Here is a 20,559-nt window from a genome sequence, read left to right on the forward strand (position 1 = left end):
GTTGGTTACATCAGTCTATGAATTATTGTCAAATCCACACACACTGATTTACATGTCGTCATCAAGATCTCTTTGAGAGAGAGTAAGCCATGAGACTTGCAGTGATCTTTTTTATATCCTGTCATCGCAACAGTTTCAAAGACTATGTTTACATCGATTAGTGAAACAGTGAACATAGCTATCTCTCTCAATGAGATCTTGGTAGTCATTGTATCTAAGATTTATCAAATGTACGAGTTATAAAAACATTTAATGTGTGATACTAAGGTAAGTTTAGTGTGTAAAACATCCCATACTGCTTTCACTCGGCTATTGTTGTATTTTTTCCCACAGCACATGCACCACCTGAGCCATCACCAGGTACAGCTGATTCACTACTGCCAATTATATCAAGTCAAAGAGAGAGATTTAGAGTCAGAAACCAGGAACTAGAAACTGTAAGTGTATCATCTCGCCTATTATTATCTTCTCTATATTGATGCTAAAAACTGTTGGAGGCCATAAATGTAAATGATGACCACCTACACACTTTATGATTCATAAGCGTAGTGCTGTAAAGTTTAAAATTTTTCTGTCTTTGACTTTCAACTATTTGACTTTGACTATTTTTAATTTACTTTTAGTCATGAATATCAGTTTGCTACTCTTGATAATGACAATCCCCTATTTAAAATCATTTTACATACTGTATATGAACATATATTGATGTTATGTAATCATTGTGTTCATTCAAGTACACTAATTTGTAAGTAATTTTGATTTGACAGGAAAATCGTCATCAACAAAAACAGATTCAAGTAATACAAAATGAGTTGGATTCCTTGAGATCAGACAATGTTAAACTGTACGAGAAAATCAAGTTTCTACAAAGCTATCCGTCAAGGGTATGTACTGCTATTGTTCTTGTGAAAAAGAAAATTGTATACCGGTATATTTTGTTTCCAGAGTTCGACGTATAAAGTAATACCGGTAATTACATGTTACAGTAAAACAATATAAAATAATTAAATGTTATGTACACCCTTTCTCAAAACTGTCTTTTTAATGAAATACAATCAATGACAGAATTGAATGTAAAATATTAAACTTTTGAGTTGTATTGTTTGGTTACTGGGTACAGAAATAATTGTGAAAACAAAAGCAGATATATCTTGTAACACTAGAGGGCTATTTAATTTTATACTGTTAAATAATAAATGCTGCTAAATAAGTAAAAACATTTGTTATATCAACCAATTGCATTCTGTTTATTGTTTGCTTCAAACTGCTCTCTTTTACCACAATATTCTACATCTGATCAATATTCTGATTTATAATTGCTTTACTTTATTACTCTACAGAGTTCTCCTCGTCCAGATGACGGAACTGAAAGTCGCTATTCGTCCCAGTATGAGGAGAAATTAGATCCGTTCTCATCTTTCAGTCGAAAGGAAAGACAGAGAAAATATATGAACTTAAGCCCTCATGATAAAGCGACTTTAAGTATGGTATGTTACATTTGGTTGTTAATTTTCACCAAGGTGTCAAGGATGGAATAAGTGGAAATGAATGTTTTTTTACACTGCGTACAATACATGTTTCCTATTACTTCAGACTCTCTAGTGATAAAGCACTTCCATGAGCTAAATTGTTTACAGTGGCGCTATTGTTCTTATTGATGGATGACCATCAATAAAAATGTTGTTGAGAGATTCACTATATTCTAAGCAATAAACAACTACACAACAAATCACAGTTTTTGCGTCTTTGAATGGCATTACATCATTCCTGTATCACACCTAAACTTGATATTCATTTTTTTTACAGGGACGTTTTATCTTATCGAACAAAATCGCCAGGACCATCACGTTCTTCTACACTATCTTTCTACATTGCTTGGTTTTCTTAGTTCTGTATAAACTGGCCAACACTGCAGCATGCAAGAGAGATATGTATTCTGACTGTGCTCAAAGGTAATGCATTCATCTCATCACCTTCTTGTTTGCCCTCCTACCGAATACAGCAATCACGCCTTAATTCCACACACGGAACTACTTTCTCAAGTTCTCCTTTACATATCATATCCAAAGTTTCCTTCTCATCTTTTCAAATTTTGTTGTTTTTTCAGTTTTTATTAACATAGGCAGGTATTTATAATTCAGTCTTTTTCAATAGCCTATGTTCAGCCGCTGATGATCTTGTGTGAGCTGGCTTGTGACGTGGCAACTCTTTACTGACAGACAGATAACTATTTCACCTCATCATATGTTATTCTTGGTGATTTGGATTACATTTTAACAAATTGTTTGAATATAAACCAAAAATCGCATTTATTGTATATTGTAATATTACTTATTTTGATGATTATAATAATTCGTCAGTAGTTTACATAAGCACATGTGCCACTAATAGAGCAAATATGGTAAGTTTGCTTGCGTTTAAGTGTTGTGGGAACTAGATAGAAGTGTACAGTATCGGTTGCCAATACACAGTCATACATGATCTACAGATGCACAGTTAGCTGAATCTGGCCTATTACTAGCTGGAAAATGTCATTGTAGTGACTGGTGTGTGGAATATAGCTGTGATTGTTGTAATAGAACCCCTACATTTGTAGTGTATCATATTCCATATTAATATAATAGGCCCGATAGTGTCCAAGGTAGTTAAAGCATGATGGTCGTCGCGCAGCGCGTGTTCGAATTTCATGTAAATAAACAATGTATTTTACACGCGTTGTATATGTCGCTATGAGTCCCATATCGAACAGGACGCGGCGCGACGACTGCCGCCCTTTAAGCCCTAATTTCATACATAAATATTCAGCCATTCCAGAATATCACCTTAATGCACTTTTTAGACAGGGGCATCTGTGTCACTAACCTATATAGAGGGTGGAATCATCAAATAATGCATGAAATTTCATTAAATGCAGGTAGTTAAACAGCTTAGAATAATTGATATATGATAAAGGTTATTGTAAAAGAACAAAATTGTGTGCCATCAGGCAATATGTAGATGCCTTGTGTCATTTGATAGCTTGGCATTTATTTGAATACATACCCAAGTGTTGGCTGAGTACATCAGGTATTAGCAGAGTGTACCATGTGTTAGTCAAGTACATTAGGGTGTTAGCTGAGCAACCAAGGTGTTAGCCGAGTACACTGTACACCATTACACAAAATTTAGTGCATCTGTGCCACCCCTATAAAAGTAATTAACATGTACCTGCCTATTACATGTACTTGCCCAACAAGGGATTCATGAATGTTTAGTGCTTTTAGACTCAGGGCTCAGAATTGACAGGTACACAAAGCGGGGTATTTAATTTTATTCATTTCATCAACTACCAAATCATTGATGGACTATACTACATATGACCAACTCATGCTTCCACTGAATGAAACATGATTTGACACAAATGATAAATGCGCTTCTAATAGAACAAATACAGAATCACTAGAAATCTTCACCTTGTGTTACCAGAATGTAAATATTATTTTTGTTTTCTCCTTTACAGATTTGCTGAACATATGAAAGAGTTCCATGATGATTTTGATGATGCTCATTAGTAACATTGTCAATACAGACTTGTACCATCGTCCACATTTATCATTATATTGGAAAGACTGGATTGCATAATAGACACAACTTGATGTAGATTATTTTAAAAATTGATGAAGCTGTATTGTCATACATTGTATATGGAAGGTTGGCACAGTGTACATGTACAATGTATGTGTTGTGAGATACTTTGTTCTAAACTGATCAACATTTATCAAGATCACAGTTCTTCAAACATTTGCATGTAGTGGATTGTATAGAAACAAGTTATTTTATGCAGACTTGGTCATATTTTCCTATAAACACCAAGTCCAGGTTGTCAAGATGTACATCACATATATTGCGTCTACTCAGAAGCCAAATATTGATAGTATCAATTATTAACACTGATAGTTAAAATGTGGAAATCCTGGATAGCATTCTGTGCAATCATTTTGCAACTGATATTACACATATTTGCAAAAGTCAATTCTTTGGCTGCCAATTACTGTATTTGCATATATTGCCAATTACTGTATTTGCTCTATTAGAAGCGCATCTTCTATTGAAGTATACACAAACTAAAAATGTTATTTGTCTGCTGGGTTATTGAAAAACAACAAATTTTGACCATAAACACACCTATCATCTATGTACGTATGTACACACTACTATTAGAACAAATACAGTAACATGAATACATGTAAATCGAAAATTGACCATCCTTGATATGGTATAATATCTCTCTACAGAATGTGTTTAATATATACTTTACCAGAAACTAAAAAGAAAGACAGGGGGTCACCTAATTTTGCCAGGTGTATACCATATATTTATTCAACGCGGTGATCTGCATGTTTTTGTAGATATTACATTATTTACAGTCTGACATGGGTATTGGCATGCTACTTACAAGTAAATACACAAAGGTTTCAGAGAAGAGGTTCTGCATGGTTTAGGGTGCAGGTGTGTGGAGAAAAGTCAATTCATTTCAAACAAGCGGTGATTTACACAATTTTGATGACTCCGGGTGAAATTTTTTTGAGAGTTGTGTGGGTTAAAGAATATAAGGATCTTGTAAAGTGCACTAATAACTTTGATTTGGTCTGTACTGATAGATAAATCAAAGACAAATGTCAATCCACCATTTAAAGTTCTCCTTAGAAAAAAAGGAATGAGGCTGATGTATTACGCCAAGTCCATGCTGTCCATCAGTTTACAAGTCTTATTTTGGATTGCACATCACAATTTCCTGTTCACATGGTCACGTTATTTTATGACCGATCATTTTACCAGTTGGACTGGCCTTTAACCAATGATATTTGTTTTTATGAGATTTTCTTGAATGAAATGTTTTAAGATAAATATTTAAGTGGAATAACAATAGGGGAAGATGGCTTTTTGTTCATTGTACATATAGTATGGAAATAAATCTTGAGGAATTAAATTGCATTCAAGGAGTTTTTTTTCTTTATTCAGTATTAAATTTAATCTTCAGTCCTGAATGAGATTGTAACCATCACAATAAAGTAACACTGCATCATCAGGTTCTCAACGATTAACTAAATTACATACACCCTTCAACACTGATTGCAAATGGTTGGTGCATGGTCATTGCCGAGGAGTAATGTTGAGACCTGGGTTTGTTATTTGTTTTGTTTTTCAAATCTAACTAAAACTAATCTAGCTGGTTAACAATATAATTGTTTTTCGTTGAATTTATCCTCCGATAATTGCTGCAAATTTTAAGGATCACCATCCTCTCTTCCTATAAATGGCGAGACAGATCTTGAACCAGTAGTGGTCTGAGCACAGATGTATTTACCAACACAAGTAGAAAATCAGCTTAATCAACACATTATGTAGAAGAGCACTCACATCCTATACATGATCACACAAGAAATGTTAGAAACTTTATTTTAATTCTACAAAATTCCATATATACAAACAAAAAAATGTACAGCAGTCTAATAAGTTTACATACATTTCAACTTGTACTTTCAGTCTTGTTGATAATATTGAAGATACAATACAAGTGGATGGAGTACGTCACCCCCCCCAAGTGTGCTGACTAACCGACTGTAACACTGTTTACATTAAGGAAGAAGCGACTAATTGTAAAACTGGTGTCATGATTGGTTTATTCTTGGTTACTACCACCATAGTTTAATGAGAAGTCTTAAAGCAGGAGTGTTGTCACCTGCACCAGATGGCCATAGTGTGTCATTGTTTACAAACAAGGTCTACCCATGAGCCTTTGTGCTTTTAGCGTGTGTTGTTATCGACGCTTGGGACTCTATTCCCCACCCCCCCGCCCGTGTGCAGGTAACAACCCTCTCGCTTTAAGTAAATTAGTGTTTGTGCTGGGAGTTTTCGTTCTGTTTTGCTACAATCAGAGGCTCATCCTGTGTAGACCCAAGCCAGTGGCCCGATCTCTCAGGTAGTAGGAACCAAATGTGTTCTTTTTCGTTAGCCTGCGCACATATGACTCAATCATAAAATGCCAGAGACTTCTCGCCCTGCCAGGATTTGCATAAGCAAAACTGATGTTCTCCAACATTCACCATAATAATGTGGCAGATGGAGTGTGGGGTTTATGCATGACAAATGAACATCTAAGGTTGCACTTCATCAAGTCCGCTGGCGATAGTACCAAAAGTGAACTGATTCATTGGACATTGGAGGTTAACTGTTGAAGTGATTTGAGTACTTGTGACAGAGACCATGGAGGGGAAACTAATCTTGGTGTGGCTTTAACTTCTGAATACACTAGTGCCTTCATAAATGCCTATACCACATTAACAGAAATACTTTGTCCAAACTAACCTTCAATATAGTGTTAATTGCTAGTTTGATATTTGTCACTGTTTAGTATGCTCTTTTCTCAGCAACATGGTAGAAAAAATCTACCAAATGTGATATAGTGGGATAGAAAAGCTGTTTTTGGTGCTGCATAAATCCATCCTGACACTTGCACGACTTTCTGTGGCATGCATTGGCACGACTCAAGTCGTAAACTGGCATGAAGTGTGCGTAAACCTGTTGTGACTACGTGCCATGTCAAAACGAGAATTTGAAACTATGCACAAACTGTTCGTGACTCGCCAGTGTGCACCATGCCACAACTGCCACGAATAGTTCATGTAAAGCTCACATCCGAATTGCGCAAACTCGTGCCAATGCGGGAAGTACGTAAACTATGCGTGGACTCGTCATTTCAGTTCGTGTCAATATGGACACTGATGAACAAAATCATGGCCAAAAGTCGTGCAAGTGTTAGGGTGTCTTTTCATAGTGTTCAATGACAGAAAAATGTTCATGAGTATTTGTACTAATAATGGAAACGATGGGAATATGCACACACCGATATTGTCACAAGTGATTGACAGAGTGTATGTTGTCCCAAATGACTGACAGAGTGTATCATGCATGTTCCAGCCAGGGAAATGGACAGGTCGACTGTTCTAGATATGACAAAGAAACAATGAAAAAGAAGATACTAGAACATAGCTCTAGAAAAAATGTTATTAAAACTTCAAAGAGTACAAACAAAAATTGTTGATGTTCCCGCAATTAAATGACATGCAACCATGGCTACTAGTAGTGCCAATCCAAGGCATAACAGTTAACAGTAGCAAACTTAGTACTTAGGTACAAATGCAGAGGATTCCTGGCTGTCTTTAAGTCAAATGTTTTTCTAACGCCTACAAAAAAAGGATTAAAGAATTACCCACAAGGGTCCCTCTTCAGTCAGTAGAAGGCACTTTAGTGCCCCCCCCCCCCCCCCCACCATTTTTTTTCTCAATGCTTAAACCCACTTGTCTCATTACCCACAAGGGTCGTCACATGTCTCTCTTCAGTCACGGTCAGTAGATAGCATTCCCCCCCCCCCATTTTTTTTAGACTGTACGGATTTAATTACAGTTGATTTAATCCACTTGTCTCATTATATCGTCAATATATTAAACAAGGCATTTAAATTGTATGGATCAGAAAATCATTAACCAGATTTCAACACAAAAAATGCTCTGGGAACTCACAAACAATTTCTTCTTGGACACAGCCCCAAAAATATTAAAACTACATGTACTGATTTTTCAAAATGTGTAAAAATAATGGAATGCTTAAATTGTAAGTAGAATATTTTATGAAAATACAAAGTAGTGGAATTTTACATCTATTTACAAGGCAATATAATCATATCTTCAATCAATTTAAATCTTACAAATCAACTTATTACATATATAGGTTTTAAGACAAATCACACTAACATTTAGGCACTACCTGTAAACCATTGAATTTTTTATAATACTTATCGAGGTTCAATTCATTTTGTGATTTCCATAACTCATAAAAATAACATGGTTTACAGTTCGGGTATTAAGTACAGATCAGAGGTTGTGCTTGTGCTAGCTTTGTTCACAGAATATTGACATGCTAGCATGGGACTGATTAATGATGTAATGTAGCTATTTCTCATGTCTATTTCATGTACAGTACAGTCCTAAAATCTGTTACATATACAGTTAGTATGATGTATCAATGTGATATAATTTATATATTGGATGAATAAATTTGAGTTAACTCAACCTCTGATCAATACAATGTACAATTTTATTTATAATTTCATTGATAAGTTTTACACATACTGATTCAGTGTACTCACTGCTTACTAGCCACAATTTTATAGATTGGATTATTTATATAATATTCAATAGCATTCTATATTCCAAAAGGAGAAAAAATAAATTCTGTTTTTGGACTTGATATATGTACATATACTACAATTTTAGGTGCATGACTAAAAGAATGAATAGTTGACATTACTATGCCCTTGTTTCATAGCGAGGATTAAGCAGGTACCCATCTTGTTCCAAATCTGGTATTTCATCAAACTGCTGTAAGTGAAACTTAGTCATTTGATGGTCAGCCATGACACGGATTGCAATGAATCCCATTAAAATCTCAAAACCAATAAACAACAAGAAGATGATATGGATTGAGTACTCTATTGGTAGAATGTAGGATCCTTGGTTAGCTATGAGAAAGATACTCAGGGGTAGCTGTATTACCAATGTAAGTAACCAGAATCCTGCCAACTCTGGAACCTGTAAATAACATAAAGAAAACATAAGAAAAATCCTATTCCATGTATTAAAAAGGACAGCATTCCCCCCTGTAATATAATATAAAAACAAAACATGAATGTCACAGTCCTCGCCATTTAATTATAAAATACTCATGTTATAATAATATATCTGCAAACAGTTGAATTAATATGTACTCTATGTGAGTACAACTCATCTAGCATTGTAAAATTGACATCGACAAATCACAAAGGACAATAAGTAATATGAATAGCTCTGCTACGCAACTAAATCAACAGTGGAGCTAAAAATGTGCTACGCATAAACGAAGCATGCCATGTGCAGAAATGATTTCAACGTTTTTCAACCATTTGATTGCCAACATTTAAGACTGATTAAAAACTTTACTACATCACATCACAGCACAGTAATATGTTCTATTATTAATTAAAAGTACATCGCAGATTCCTCTTCCCACCAAGAGGACACTCACAGTACATTGTGTCATACATACTCACCTTCTCCATTAGATTTCCTTTATACCCAAGATACAACCTGATAACTTCAATGCATGCCACTACAATGTATACCGTTATTAAAATAAACTTATAGAACTCATCCAAATAGTGAAACTACAAATAAGAACATAACAGATAATTTTAATTATTTCTTAATTTATATATGTAATATTTTAATTTTTATCTTCAAGTACCAGTAATATTTCTTTACAGTATATCTTTATGATAAGTATAGTTTAAGTTTTTTAAAATAGTTTGTTATACCTTTATTACTTTTGTATTCACCTAAATTGAATTCCAATCAATATGGTTGTAATAAAGAATATCTTATCTTATCTTATATGATAGATTTTGTGATACAATAAATGATACAGTAGTTGTAAATAAAAATACTAACATAATCAGCAAATAGTTAAAAATAGCAATTTACACATGATGCTCAAATGACTGGGAATGCCAACATTTAATTTTATCTGACAAACACTGTCTACTTCCTTACATGAACCTAATTTTAGTGAGGTTAGAATGAATTTACATGGCTAATTTATATCAATTGTAGGCATCTGGATCAGAAGTGCCAGACCTTGCAATGTGCAAAGATTCTATAATAGTAAATACTGGTAATCTGATTCATAACATGTTTTGTTTTTATCAAGAAACAAATATGTGAGAGTGTAAACTTATTTCCGATTACCGATGAATATTGCAAACTTTAAGTTTTGGAAATTTTCATAAATTTTGATTCAAATTCAGACAAGTTTCACTCTTAGAGTGCTCTTTTGTATTGCCCTCTATATACTGCTGATACAACGATTTAAAATTATATTCTTCAGCAGCAATGAAGTCAAAATTGTAGTTGCTTTGGTTGGTCAAATAATTATTAATCAAAGAAAGCTTAGAAAGAACTCCCGTGTGCTGAGAGTATTGAAGACACATTAAAAATTAATTCAAAATTACTTGTACTTGAGATATTGATGGAATAGCTGAAAACTAATTACGTAAATCAGGTAACTGATATGAACAGATTTGAGTGTAAAACTAATAAGGCCTGCGTAATGTAATATCTATGTACCAAGTTTCATTGAAATGTGATTAGAACAAAAAAACTATGAATTATTATTAGAGAATTAATATGAACAAATTTCAACCCAAAATTAATCGGGCCTGTCTATTGTTCTAGAGCATTTATGTACCAAATTTTATTCAAATGTGATGATCTATAATTGAGATATCAGTGTTAATTAATTATTTTAATTAGGTGATTAATAAGAATAAATATTTACCAAAAACTAATTGGGTCTCTGCATAGTCCTAGGTTCATTGAAATGTGATAATGAATACTCTATAAAAGTTTCATTAAAATCCAATTAGTGGTTCTTTATATATCAGTGGAACATTCATGGAAAAAATTAAGTAATTATGCGAATTAGGTAATTAATATCCATAATTATTCACCCTAAAACTAATCAGGTCTCTGCATAGTCCTAGAGGATCTATGTAGCAAGTCTCATTGAAATATGATGATCAGTACTTGAGTTATCAGGCGAAAAGCTGAAATTTAACTAATTATGCTAATAAGGTGATTAATATGCACAAATATTTACCCCAAAACTAATCAGGTCTCTGCAGTCCTGAAGTAACTATGTACCAAGTTTCATTGAAATGTGATGATTACTACTTGAAATATCAAAAGCTGAAAATTAATTAATTATGCAAATTAGGTAATTAATATGTACTGATATTACCCTAAAATCTATCAGGTCTGTGCAGTGTCATATGACATCTATGTACCAAGTTTCATTGAAATGTGATGATTACTACTTGGAATATCAAAAGCTGAAAATTAATTAATTATGCAAATTAGGTAATTAATATGTACTGATATTACACTAACAACTATCAGGTCTGTGCAGTGTCCTATAATATCTATGTACCAAGTTTTATTGAAATGTGAGGATTACCGTATTACCCCGGGCACGCGCCCAGGGGCCTGAACATACAAAATCGGGGAAAATGGGGGTGGGCGCTTACCCGAGGACCCCCCCCTTTTTAGTAACCGTGATCAGTGCATGCAAGTCGAAACGACTGGGAAAAACTACCGCTTGTAATCCAAGATGGCGATGACCTCATTAGCATAATTTTGTTCACGCACGTATTGATACATCGCATCGTAATTACTGAAGAATAGCAGACAGGGTTATGAAACAAATAAACCTTTTATTACTGATGTGAAATGTTTACAAACTATTGTGAATACATAAACATATCCAAATGGCGATACATAAAAAACAGACTGAAAATAAACTCTGGTCGACCTCATTAACATGATTTATTCACGCACCCACACACGTGACAAAACTACAAAAATAACGATGATGCAACAAGTTCCCATCATCGGCATGCCTCATTATGGTTATCGTAATGGACTTGAGGTTGGCAGAAACGACAGAAAAATAATCCACATGACCGTAATGCCATCCATAGCTGTGATGAAGGATGGAAAGAAAGTAGCTCAGCGAAATACTACGTTTTGAAACCAAGGCTAAGTGTTTCAAACTGCTCAACCAAGGTATGGATCGTTGCAATATTGCAATATTGGATTCATCGTGAATGAAGAGAAAGCAGAACGTGTGCGCCGCATGCTGCGTGGTTCATCTTACGTCGTTAAGTTCCAATGAGTTTTTACGTAAAAACACAAACAAAGCGGCCCTTTTCAGGGCCACCACACACTCCAAAAAGAGAACTACCGTAACAAACACACTATTTAAATAAATCGAACGTGTTCGTTTTTGACAAATAAAACTTCATTGTTGACCCCGTTCTTGGCTAAAAATCACCCTGGGCGTTTAACCGAGAATGTCCCCAACATGTAACTTTTGTGAAAACAGGGGGTGGGCGCTTGCCCAGGGAGGGGCACGTGCCCGGGGTAATACGGTAGTACTTGAGATATCAGTGGAAAAGCCAAAAATTTAATAATCATTATGCAAATTAGGTAATTAATATTGCACAGATTTTTACCCAAAACTAATCAAATCTGTGCATTAGTTCAGAGCATCTATGTGCCAAGTTTCATCAAAATCCAATGAGTGGTTCTTTAGATATCAGTGGAACAATCATGGAACAGCTAAAAATCAGCTAATTATCATGCAAATTAGGTAATTAATAAGCATGAATTTTTACCAAAACCTAATCAAATCTGCACATTGGCCAAGAGCATCTATGCACCAAGTTTCATCAAAAATCAATGTATGGTTCTTGAGATATCAGTGGAACAGACACACACACAGACACACTAACTGCAAAGACTCCCTTTTTGTGCTTTGCACATGGGAGTCAAAAAATTAAGAGTAAACCACATACACAGGTAATCCAGAAAAGTGTGTACCGGTATTCCAATTTCAAGGGAAAGTAATAGGGAAATAGCTGTTTTCATGAGTACTTTTTATCAGCAGTGCATTAAATCTTTTTCTGTTTTTTTTTTTTCTATTGGATATTTTTTTAAGTTGACATAAATCACAACTTACCTTTAATTCATACATTACTACACATGTAATAAGCCATAATGGGAAATAAAATACATTGAAGTAAAGTATCATCTGCAGAGGTAGATTAGATACAATCTCATTGCCTACAGAATTTGAACAAAATATGGAGATTTAAAATGCAAATCATGTTATGCAAATAGGCTTGACCAATTAATTGACTGTAGTTTGACATTGAACTTATAAAGCAGCATTGCATAACAGAAATTTGTAGCAGTTACAATTTATCTTGGATTCTACAACACAGAACACAACTGACATATCATTGTCTTTTGCAAAATGTTGTAACCGTGAAAATGATTTACTGTTTACAGTATACATGTATAATAATAATTTCATTTATTACACCATAATGAAAGTTAACAAATCATTTTAGGCTGTTATGTAATAAATTTAAAAAAAAAACAGTAATAAAAATAGAAGTTAAAGAAAATTAAGATAAATGCAGTTTAAAATGGCCAATTATGTCTGCCAACTTCAATTTGAAGTTTTATATGGCAACTCAATCTCAAGTGTGACATTACTTTGATGTCTTCTCTATTATGTAAATAAATGCAGATAGGGTGACGTACTGATATCATTTTTAAGGAGGCAGTATGTTCTAAGCTTAGAATCTGTTCTATTAATATCACTAATCCATGAATCTGTGTAGTGGTTCTTAGTTCTGTGTATATGCATCTGCTAAAACATTTGTGACTTTATGAATTTCACTGTTTCCCACAGGAACATCAAAATTCAACCTCAATATCAAATATATTTTGTTTTTTTTGTAAACATGCCTCACTGAAATCGACAACATAGCATACTTTCCGCCGTACGTCTACCCCTTATCCAAATACTAACCCTAACCTTCCAGCTCCCCCAATTCAGTTGCATATGCCCCCAGATAACTACTAGTATAGGGTAGGTGTCCTCAAGAAGGACATGTTCTTTTAGAAGATAGGAGTCAGATTAGAGTTAGCATTAGAGGTACATTGGAAAGTCTTTCCCGTTTTTTTCCTGCAACAAATTGCATATTTTTTCTTCTCTCGGTGTCTAGCTTGCACATTTTTTGTTTTCAACAAATCTTCCGATGATTTCAAATGGTCGGCCCGGGCCCCCTTACCAACAACTAGTAAACATTTTGCTAATTTTAGTCAAAATTGTGTATGGTATGGCACTCCGTGCAAACTAAATGTCATTTTACCTGGATTTATGGCGTGCTTTTGTCGCCTATCCCTCACAGTAATCCCGGGGAAAACATATTCAGCAAACGAAGAAAATTTCTGCTTCGCTATGTCGGCAGCCATTTTGGTATGTTTACATCACATGATCAAAGGGTCGCTAAACAGTCTTATTTTTGTAGACTGTGACTTCGTCTACATTAACTTCGTTTATACAGTTAAAATATACAAAAAAAAACTTGTTAAATTTTTACTATATTTTATAGTTCCCGTCAACAAATTTGTAAACAAGGATCTTGAGAAGTTTTGGTCCTAAAAGTTGTGCTGGAGGTTAAAGGTCACGTCGAGGTTTGGCGAATGTAAAAAATTATGGCCGGGTTTTCGCCGTCGTTTTCTGGTGGACGTACGATAAATGAGCTCGCAGATGAAATAATTGAAGCAATTTTGTGCCAGAGGAAGCTTGACCATACTGACATCGCATCATTCTCGTTAACCTGTCATAGATTTCGTGCGATATCACTGAGTCGAGAAATTTGGCGCAACAAATTTGTGCAAAGGTTGGTCATCATGATTCACCACCACTACAGCTACAGCATTTTGTTATTTAAATTTATAAATCATATATATGATTTAATTCTTGCCGTTGGGCCGCAATATTTTACGCCACGAGGAAGAACCACTGTTAAACATCAACTCCCGGCATGTGGTAACGATGTTGTTGTTGTATTTCTATCATTGTTTGACAAATTGATCCTTGTTATGGAAGTGATGTGTGGTGACGAGAGCTCTTACAGGTCATCAATAGAAAACGTTCACATCAACTATTACAGTTTTTTTCTGAGAGTGTCAATACACATCCCAATAACATAAATGAAATGCAACAATTGCAAAAATTTGACATATTTAGTCTAATACAGATGAAAAATATTGATGAAAAAATTAAAATTATGTTTATTACAAAATGGAAAAATGAAATTCATTATGATACTTGCAAAGTAAATGAAGAAAAAAATAAACTGAAAACAAATCAAAAGTTTAAATCTGAGATGGATTGGTACTTCAATTAAGCATTTGTTGTTTACATTTCTAAGTGTACCGGCAGTTGTTGTTACATGACGTACACTTTGCAAAATAAAAAACAAAAAACGAATAGACCACCATCACAGTAGGGCAAATTGTTTACGATTTAAGGATCTAGCAGAAAAAAAAGCTTAGTCATCCATTTTGAATTGAAAAAGAAATAAATCATTGAAAAACATTCAAATTGCAAATGGGTCGTTGTATCTAAAGGGAGGAAACAAAACTCAACAAGCATTTTCTATTTAATCAATTTTTTACACATGGACATTAGCATTGCGTACTGTAGTTTTGAAAAATGTCAAAGGTTTGAATGAATGTCTTATATTTTCGGTTAAACACCACGTTTTCGACAAAAATCACCATTAGCAGTTTTTCTGGTGACCCCAGCTATTTGAGAACATACTGGTATGTGTGAGCATGCATTCAACCTTTCAACTCATCACTTTCTGATGTCCAAATATTTTCAGTGATAAGTTTGCTTCGGATTTCTCACAACTAGACGTCGGTCTGTTCGTCAATGTCACCAGTTGATGTGAACCTTTTGTCATGATGAAATATCAAAATAAGATTTCCCATCCAAAAGCATTTCCACTATTTTTTCACGAACTCTATACTGGGAGGAAATTATTTGCCGACTAATGTTTTTACTGTAAAGTTGCCCATTGGACATTGGCCCAAGGCATTGTATATTACAAATATGTTTGCAGTCTAAACAATCATTTTGATGTTATGTGTATAAGTGTGGAGAAGACAATGTTTTCGGAATTAACAACCAAATTCCGAAATAATTTAAGTAGTGTAGCATATTTAGCACATTGAAGAAGTGGAAACGATAGCAAAATTTACTGAATAGTATAATACAGATATTATTTCAAAATGTTTTTTCAAAGTTTTAATAATGAAAACCTTTCCCACTTTCTAGTCCTATTACAGTGTGTGGACTTTCTGATCATGTTGTTGGACTCATCTCAGCATCATTGACTTTAAGCAATTTTAAAACAAAACAGTAAAATTCAGTGAATTATCAATAGAACCAGAATGCCCTCATATGCTTGAGTTGGGAAATGTAGTTAAGGAACTAGTTGCTCCTGGACTTTCTCTTATTTTATTTTCTAAATATTGGTCAATATTGTTAATTGAGAATTATTACGTCTTACAATACTGAAATGCTTAGTTGTGAATATATGATGTCTTGTAATTAAGTATAAAAACTGTTTTTCTTATAAACTTATAGAAAACATGCTTATTAATTATATGAAAATTGATTTCTGTAGGTGGCCTGCCTTATCTGATGTATGTATTGATAGCAAACAGAAAGACTGGCTGGATGTTTACAAATTACGAGAGACTATACACCACTCTATACAGCCGATAATTTGTAAACTGTCACCACTGTACTATCATTTAGATGATGTCTCAAATGAAGGATTCAGTGAAATACAAGACATCTTTACATCAAGTGATATCCACTGTGAATTTGTACAAGATGAACTTCTGGCTATTATTTATGACAATAATAAGTAAGTTCATGTCATATCAATGTCTGTGTGTACAAATCTAATGACACTGAAAACTCAGAATTTAGTTACAAAATTTAGTTGAGAAACAAACATCAGATTTTAGGTGTTTAAGTGGGAAAAGTGCAAGATCTGGTGAGTTTTTGTCTCTAATTTATGTAATGACTAAATATCATGAAGACTTATCAATGTGAATTTCACTGTTTATAGGCGTACTGATCTGACAAAGAAATATTATGCTGAAAAATGTTTGAGATTTGTACAACATTATAGCTTAGCAAAAGAATGGAGAAGATTTCTAGAACTGCCGCAGGAAGAGCAGCTTCTTGAACATGGTGAGTTTTATCGAAACCAGTCATGTTCAGCACAATTAATGTCTGCAGAGAAGAGAGTTACTAAAGGTTGTCACTCTGTAATCCATTCTTACTTCCATTCAGTCCAAAATTAACAAAGCAGGTATTGAAAAATAAATAAAACTGTGCATAATGTTGCATTAGACAGTGACCTAGCATCAAGTAAATAGTAAAGTATGGTTATTGTATTTATGCTTGCCTCAATGGTTAAAATGAATCAGATTTTAATAATTCAGTAAACAGTAAATGCAATTTTATGTGCATTTATGAGATGTGTTTCTAATAGAGCAATTATGCTATTTTTTTTAGCATACTTATATTTTTGTCAGCCTCTTCAAATAATGTCTTGGAGATAGTACCAGCTTCTCAAATGTGGATAGACTATTTAATCAGAACTTGACAGATAACACAATGTATTATCACCCATATGTTTATATTATTTCAACAGTTATGGCTCTCTGGCAGCCACTATTATCATCAAAACACAATGTGGCACATATCTGACACAATTTTGAATACACAAATTTTAACTTGATGAAGGTAAACAACTCCATATCAAAATATAATTGACTGGTGTCATTTTTGTATCAAAACATTTAATATTTGTACATGTTCTTTTTTCAAACCAAATCCCATTGCTAGATTGAATTCATGATAAATGTTATTTTCTTGTTTTTGAAGGTGCTGTACTTCTAGCGCAGTGGTGTCAATCCACATTACAAATTAGTATGAAGGAAATAAAACATAAAATTGATAAATTAGCTTGCTTGGTTCATGCTGAAATCAAGACTAGGTGTCCTAATCATCCAGTGCGTAATTTACAAGGTATGTTTCACTTACTATACACCTCTTCACTAATGCCTAGAATCTTTGCAGTGTTCCACTCACTATACACCTCTTCACTCATGCCTAGAATCTTTGCAGTGTTCCACTCACTATACACCTCTTCACTAATGCCTAGAACCTTTGCAGTGTTCCACTCACTATACACCTCTTCACTAATGCCTAGAATCTTTGCAGTGATCGCTCACTATACACCTCTTCACTAACGCCTAGAATCTTTGCAGTGTTCCACTCACTATACACCTCTTCACTAATGCCTAGAATCTTTGCAGTGTTCCACTCACTATACATCTCTTCACTAATGCCTAGAATCTTTGCAGTGATCACTCACTATACACCTCTTCACTAATGCCTAGAATCTTTGCAGTGATCGCTCACTATACACCTCTTCACTAATGCCTAGAATCTTTGCAGTGTTCCACTCACTATACACCTCTTCACTAATGCCTAGAACCTTTGTAGTGTTCCACTCACTATACACCTCTTCACTAATGCCTAGAATCTTTGCAGTGTTCCACCCACTATACACCTCTTCACTAATGCCTAGAATCTTTGCAGTGTTCCACTCACTATAGACCTCTTCACTAATACCTAGAACCTTTGCAGTGTTTCACTCACTATACACCTCTTCACTAACGCCTAGAATCTTTGCAGTGTTCCACTCACTATACACCTCTTCACTAATGCCTAGAATCTTTGCGGTGTTTCACTTGCTGTGCACCTAGAATCTATGCATTGGTACGATGCTAGTAATTATTAATTGCTGTCAGCTATTGTTATAAAGGTATAACAATCAGGTGAATCAAGTACAGCTTTCAAATGAGCCAATATTATGTTGTTTCCCTGTGCAGTATTACTAGCTTTGTACCTAGACGGAGTGAAGTGAGCTACATACATTTTAGATTAATATTGATAGGCTAGCACCAATTATTTACCACCAAAATCTTTATATTGTGTGAGTTTTGTAGTCAGTGTTATGTACATGACCAGTCAGAAACCTTCCCCTGGTAGCTACTGAATTCACAGTTAACACATTAGGGGATTTTCTCTTCACTGCTAGATGTTGTGAAATGCATGAAAGACGAGGCAGATCAAACGTCTGCTGAACAATTGAGTGATACGATTTTCAATTTGGATTTTTTTATAGTTCAATGTCAAAACAGAGATATGGCATTGAGATATCCTTACCTCATCCAAATCGACCATCATCAAATGCATATAGCGACATTATTGAGAGTGGAAGTACAGAAAAAAATAATTACGCATTTGTCAAATGGCACTCGATATCTTGATGCCATTACAACGCGACTGAAATATGGATTCACATAGATATGTGTACAAATTTTGACTGTCAACACCTTGACACTGCACTTGATTGTTTCTGTTACATTTGCAGTGCCTTGCAAAGTTGAAATGACTCCATCACAGGGTAGACAAGTCTTAGAATGTCTTAATACTGTATTATACAAACAGCAAAAATTCACTGGAAATGATGTCAATTACTATGAGAAAATGAATTCTTATATTAATAAAGTAAGCATTTATTTATTATTTTATGATGTGGATTTACCAATGAGTATTTTTTGCATAGTACATGGCATATTTTTGACAATAGACAGATAATGGTGTATGTTAGTATATAGGGTTAACACATCTGATAACATTTGTATATATATTAAACGATGGGCTGGCATTGAAATTACAGTGCTAGGAAGTCTCTGAGTTTTTAGTCCCCGTTCGGACGCAGTCCGAAAATGGGGACTTATGTTTTGACCTCCGTGTGTCTGTGCGTGCGTGTGTGCGTGCGTGTGTGCGTCTGTGCGTGCGTCCGGACCTGTATCTTAGAAATGCCTTGACCAATCACAATCAAACTTCACACATACATCATACATGATATTATACATATGCACGTCAATTTGTTTCACGATCTGATTCAAGATGGCCGAATAGCGGCCATTTTTGTGCTAAAAATCATCAAAATCAAGCATTTCTCGGCTGTTTACAGATGGATTTTGTTCAAACTTGGTATATACATTAGACATTATAGGACCTTGATGCACATCATTTTGTTTTACGATCTGATTCAAGATGGCCGAATGGCGTCCATTTTTGTGTTAACAATTATCAAAATCAAGCATTTCTCGGCTGTTTTCTGGTGGATTTTGTTCGAACTTGGTATATGCATTAGACATTATGGGACCTTGATGCAAATAATTTTGTTTTTCAGATAAGATTCAAAATGGCCGACTGGCGGCCATTTTGTTTTAATGAATGTGGTTCTCGTGCCATATTTTTCAGATCGGATTCAAAATGGCTGTCTGGTGGCCATTTTGTTTTAATGAATGGGCTTCTAGACCCATATTTCCGACTTGTTTTGACTGATAATATTTTCAAATTTTAAATATTCATTATACATCATGTCATAGATAAACAGATATATTGGTTTGACTATCCTATTCAAAATGGCCGAATGGTGGTCATTTTTGTGATAAAAAATCATAAAATATCAAGCATTTATGGGTGGATTTCGTTCAAACTTGGTACATACATTAGACATTACGGGTTCCTGATGCTCATCATTTTATTTTTCAGATTGGATTCAAAATGGCTGACTGGCGGCCATTTTGTTTTAATGATTTGGCTTCTAGAGCCATATCATTAAATGCTTTGACTGATTATATTCAAATTTTATATATTCGTTATACATCATGTTATATATATACATGTATTCAAAATGGCTGATTTTGAATGCTGTTCCAGTGCAATTTCTCTCAATATGGACAAGTACTTGTTTGACGATCAGATAGAAATGTCAATCATTTTAATGTTAAACAAATCATATTCCTGACATAGTTATATTCCAGCTATATTACTATAAACAAAACTATATATCTTAAATTTAATAACTAAAGGGGACTGTGCCATGCATGGCTT

General features: G+C 34.3%; 3 protein-coding genes across 5 annotated transcripts in view; 2 read left to right on the top strand and 1 right to left on the bottom strand.

The window, feature by feature from the left end:
* Positions 1-4,974, top strand: part of LOC100313569 (CASP-like transcription factor) — a 41,885-nt gene extending 36,911 nt beyond the window's left edge. For both annotated transcript variants that reach the window (XM_085491327.1, XM_085491328.1), the window contains 5 exons: positions 334-437; positions 768-884; positions 1,341-1,487; positions 1,807-1,952; positions 3,500-4,974. In XM_085491327.1, coding sequence (XP_085347453.1) covers positions 334-437; positions 768-884; positions 1,341-1,487; positions 1,807-1,952; positions 3,500-3,551 — 566 coding nt within the window. In that variant the 3' untranslated portion in view covers positions 3,552-4,974. The remainder of the gene's footprint in view (positions 1-333; positions 438-767; positions 885-1,340; positions 1,488-1,806; positions 1,953-3,499) is intronic.
* Positions 4,975-5,425: 451 nt separating this feature from the next.
* On the bottom strand, positions 5,426-13,960 carry LOC100373607 (transmembrane protein 17-like). Of its 2 annotated transcripts, XM_002731739.4 has the most exons (4): positions 13,856-13,960; positions 12,652-12,755; positions 9,128-9,241; positions 5,426-8,630 (listed from the first exon to the last, which is right to left on the bottom strand). In XM_002731739.4, the coding sequence occupies exons 1-4, from the start codon at positions 13,956-13,958 to the stop codon at positions 8,349-8,351; spliced, it is 603 nt and encodes a 200-aa protein (XP_002731785.1). In that variant the 5' UTR covers positions 13,959-13,960; the 3' UTR covers positions 5,426-8,348. The 2 variants fall into 2 exon arrangements, with proteins under 2 accessions (XP_002731785.1, XP_085347455.1); XM_085491329.1 differs by lacking the exon at positions 9,128-9,241.
* Positions 13,961-14,188: 228 nt separating this feature from the next.
* LOC100373758 (F-box only protein 21-like) overlaps positions 14,189-20,559 on the top strand; it is a 32,270-nt gene continuing 25,899 nt past the window's right edge. Inside the window, exons 1-5 of the mRNA XM_085491627.1 lie at positions 14,189-14,389; positions 16,187-16,432; positions 16,640-16,764; positions 17,464-17,607; positions 19,022-19,158. Of these exons, the coding sequence (XP_085347753.1) occupies positions 14,202-14,389; positions 16,187-16,432; positions 16,640-16,764; positions 17,464-17,607; positions 19,022-19,158 (840 nt within the window). The 5' untranslated portion in view covers positions 14,189-14,201. The remainder of the gene's footprint in view (positions 14,390-16,186; positions 16,433-16,639; positions 16,765-17,463; positions 17,608-19,021; positions 19,159-20,559) is intronic.

The sequence above is a fragment of the Saccoglossus kowalevskii genome, chromosome 16, assembly GCF_978046115.1.
Source record: "Saccoglossus kowalevskii chromosome 16, keSacKowa6.1, whole genome shotgun sequence".
NCBI classification, from domain to species: domain Eukaryota; kingdom Metazoa; phylum Hemichordata; class Enteropneusta; family Harrimaniidae; genus Saccoglossus; species Saccoglossus kowalevskii.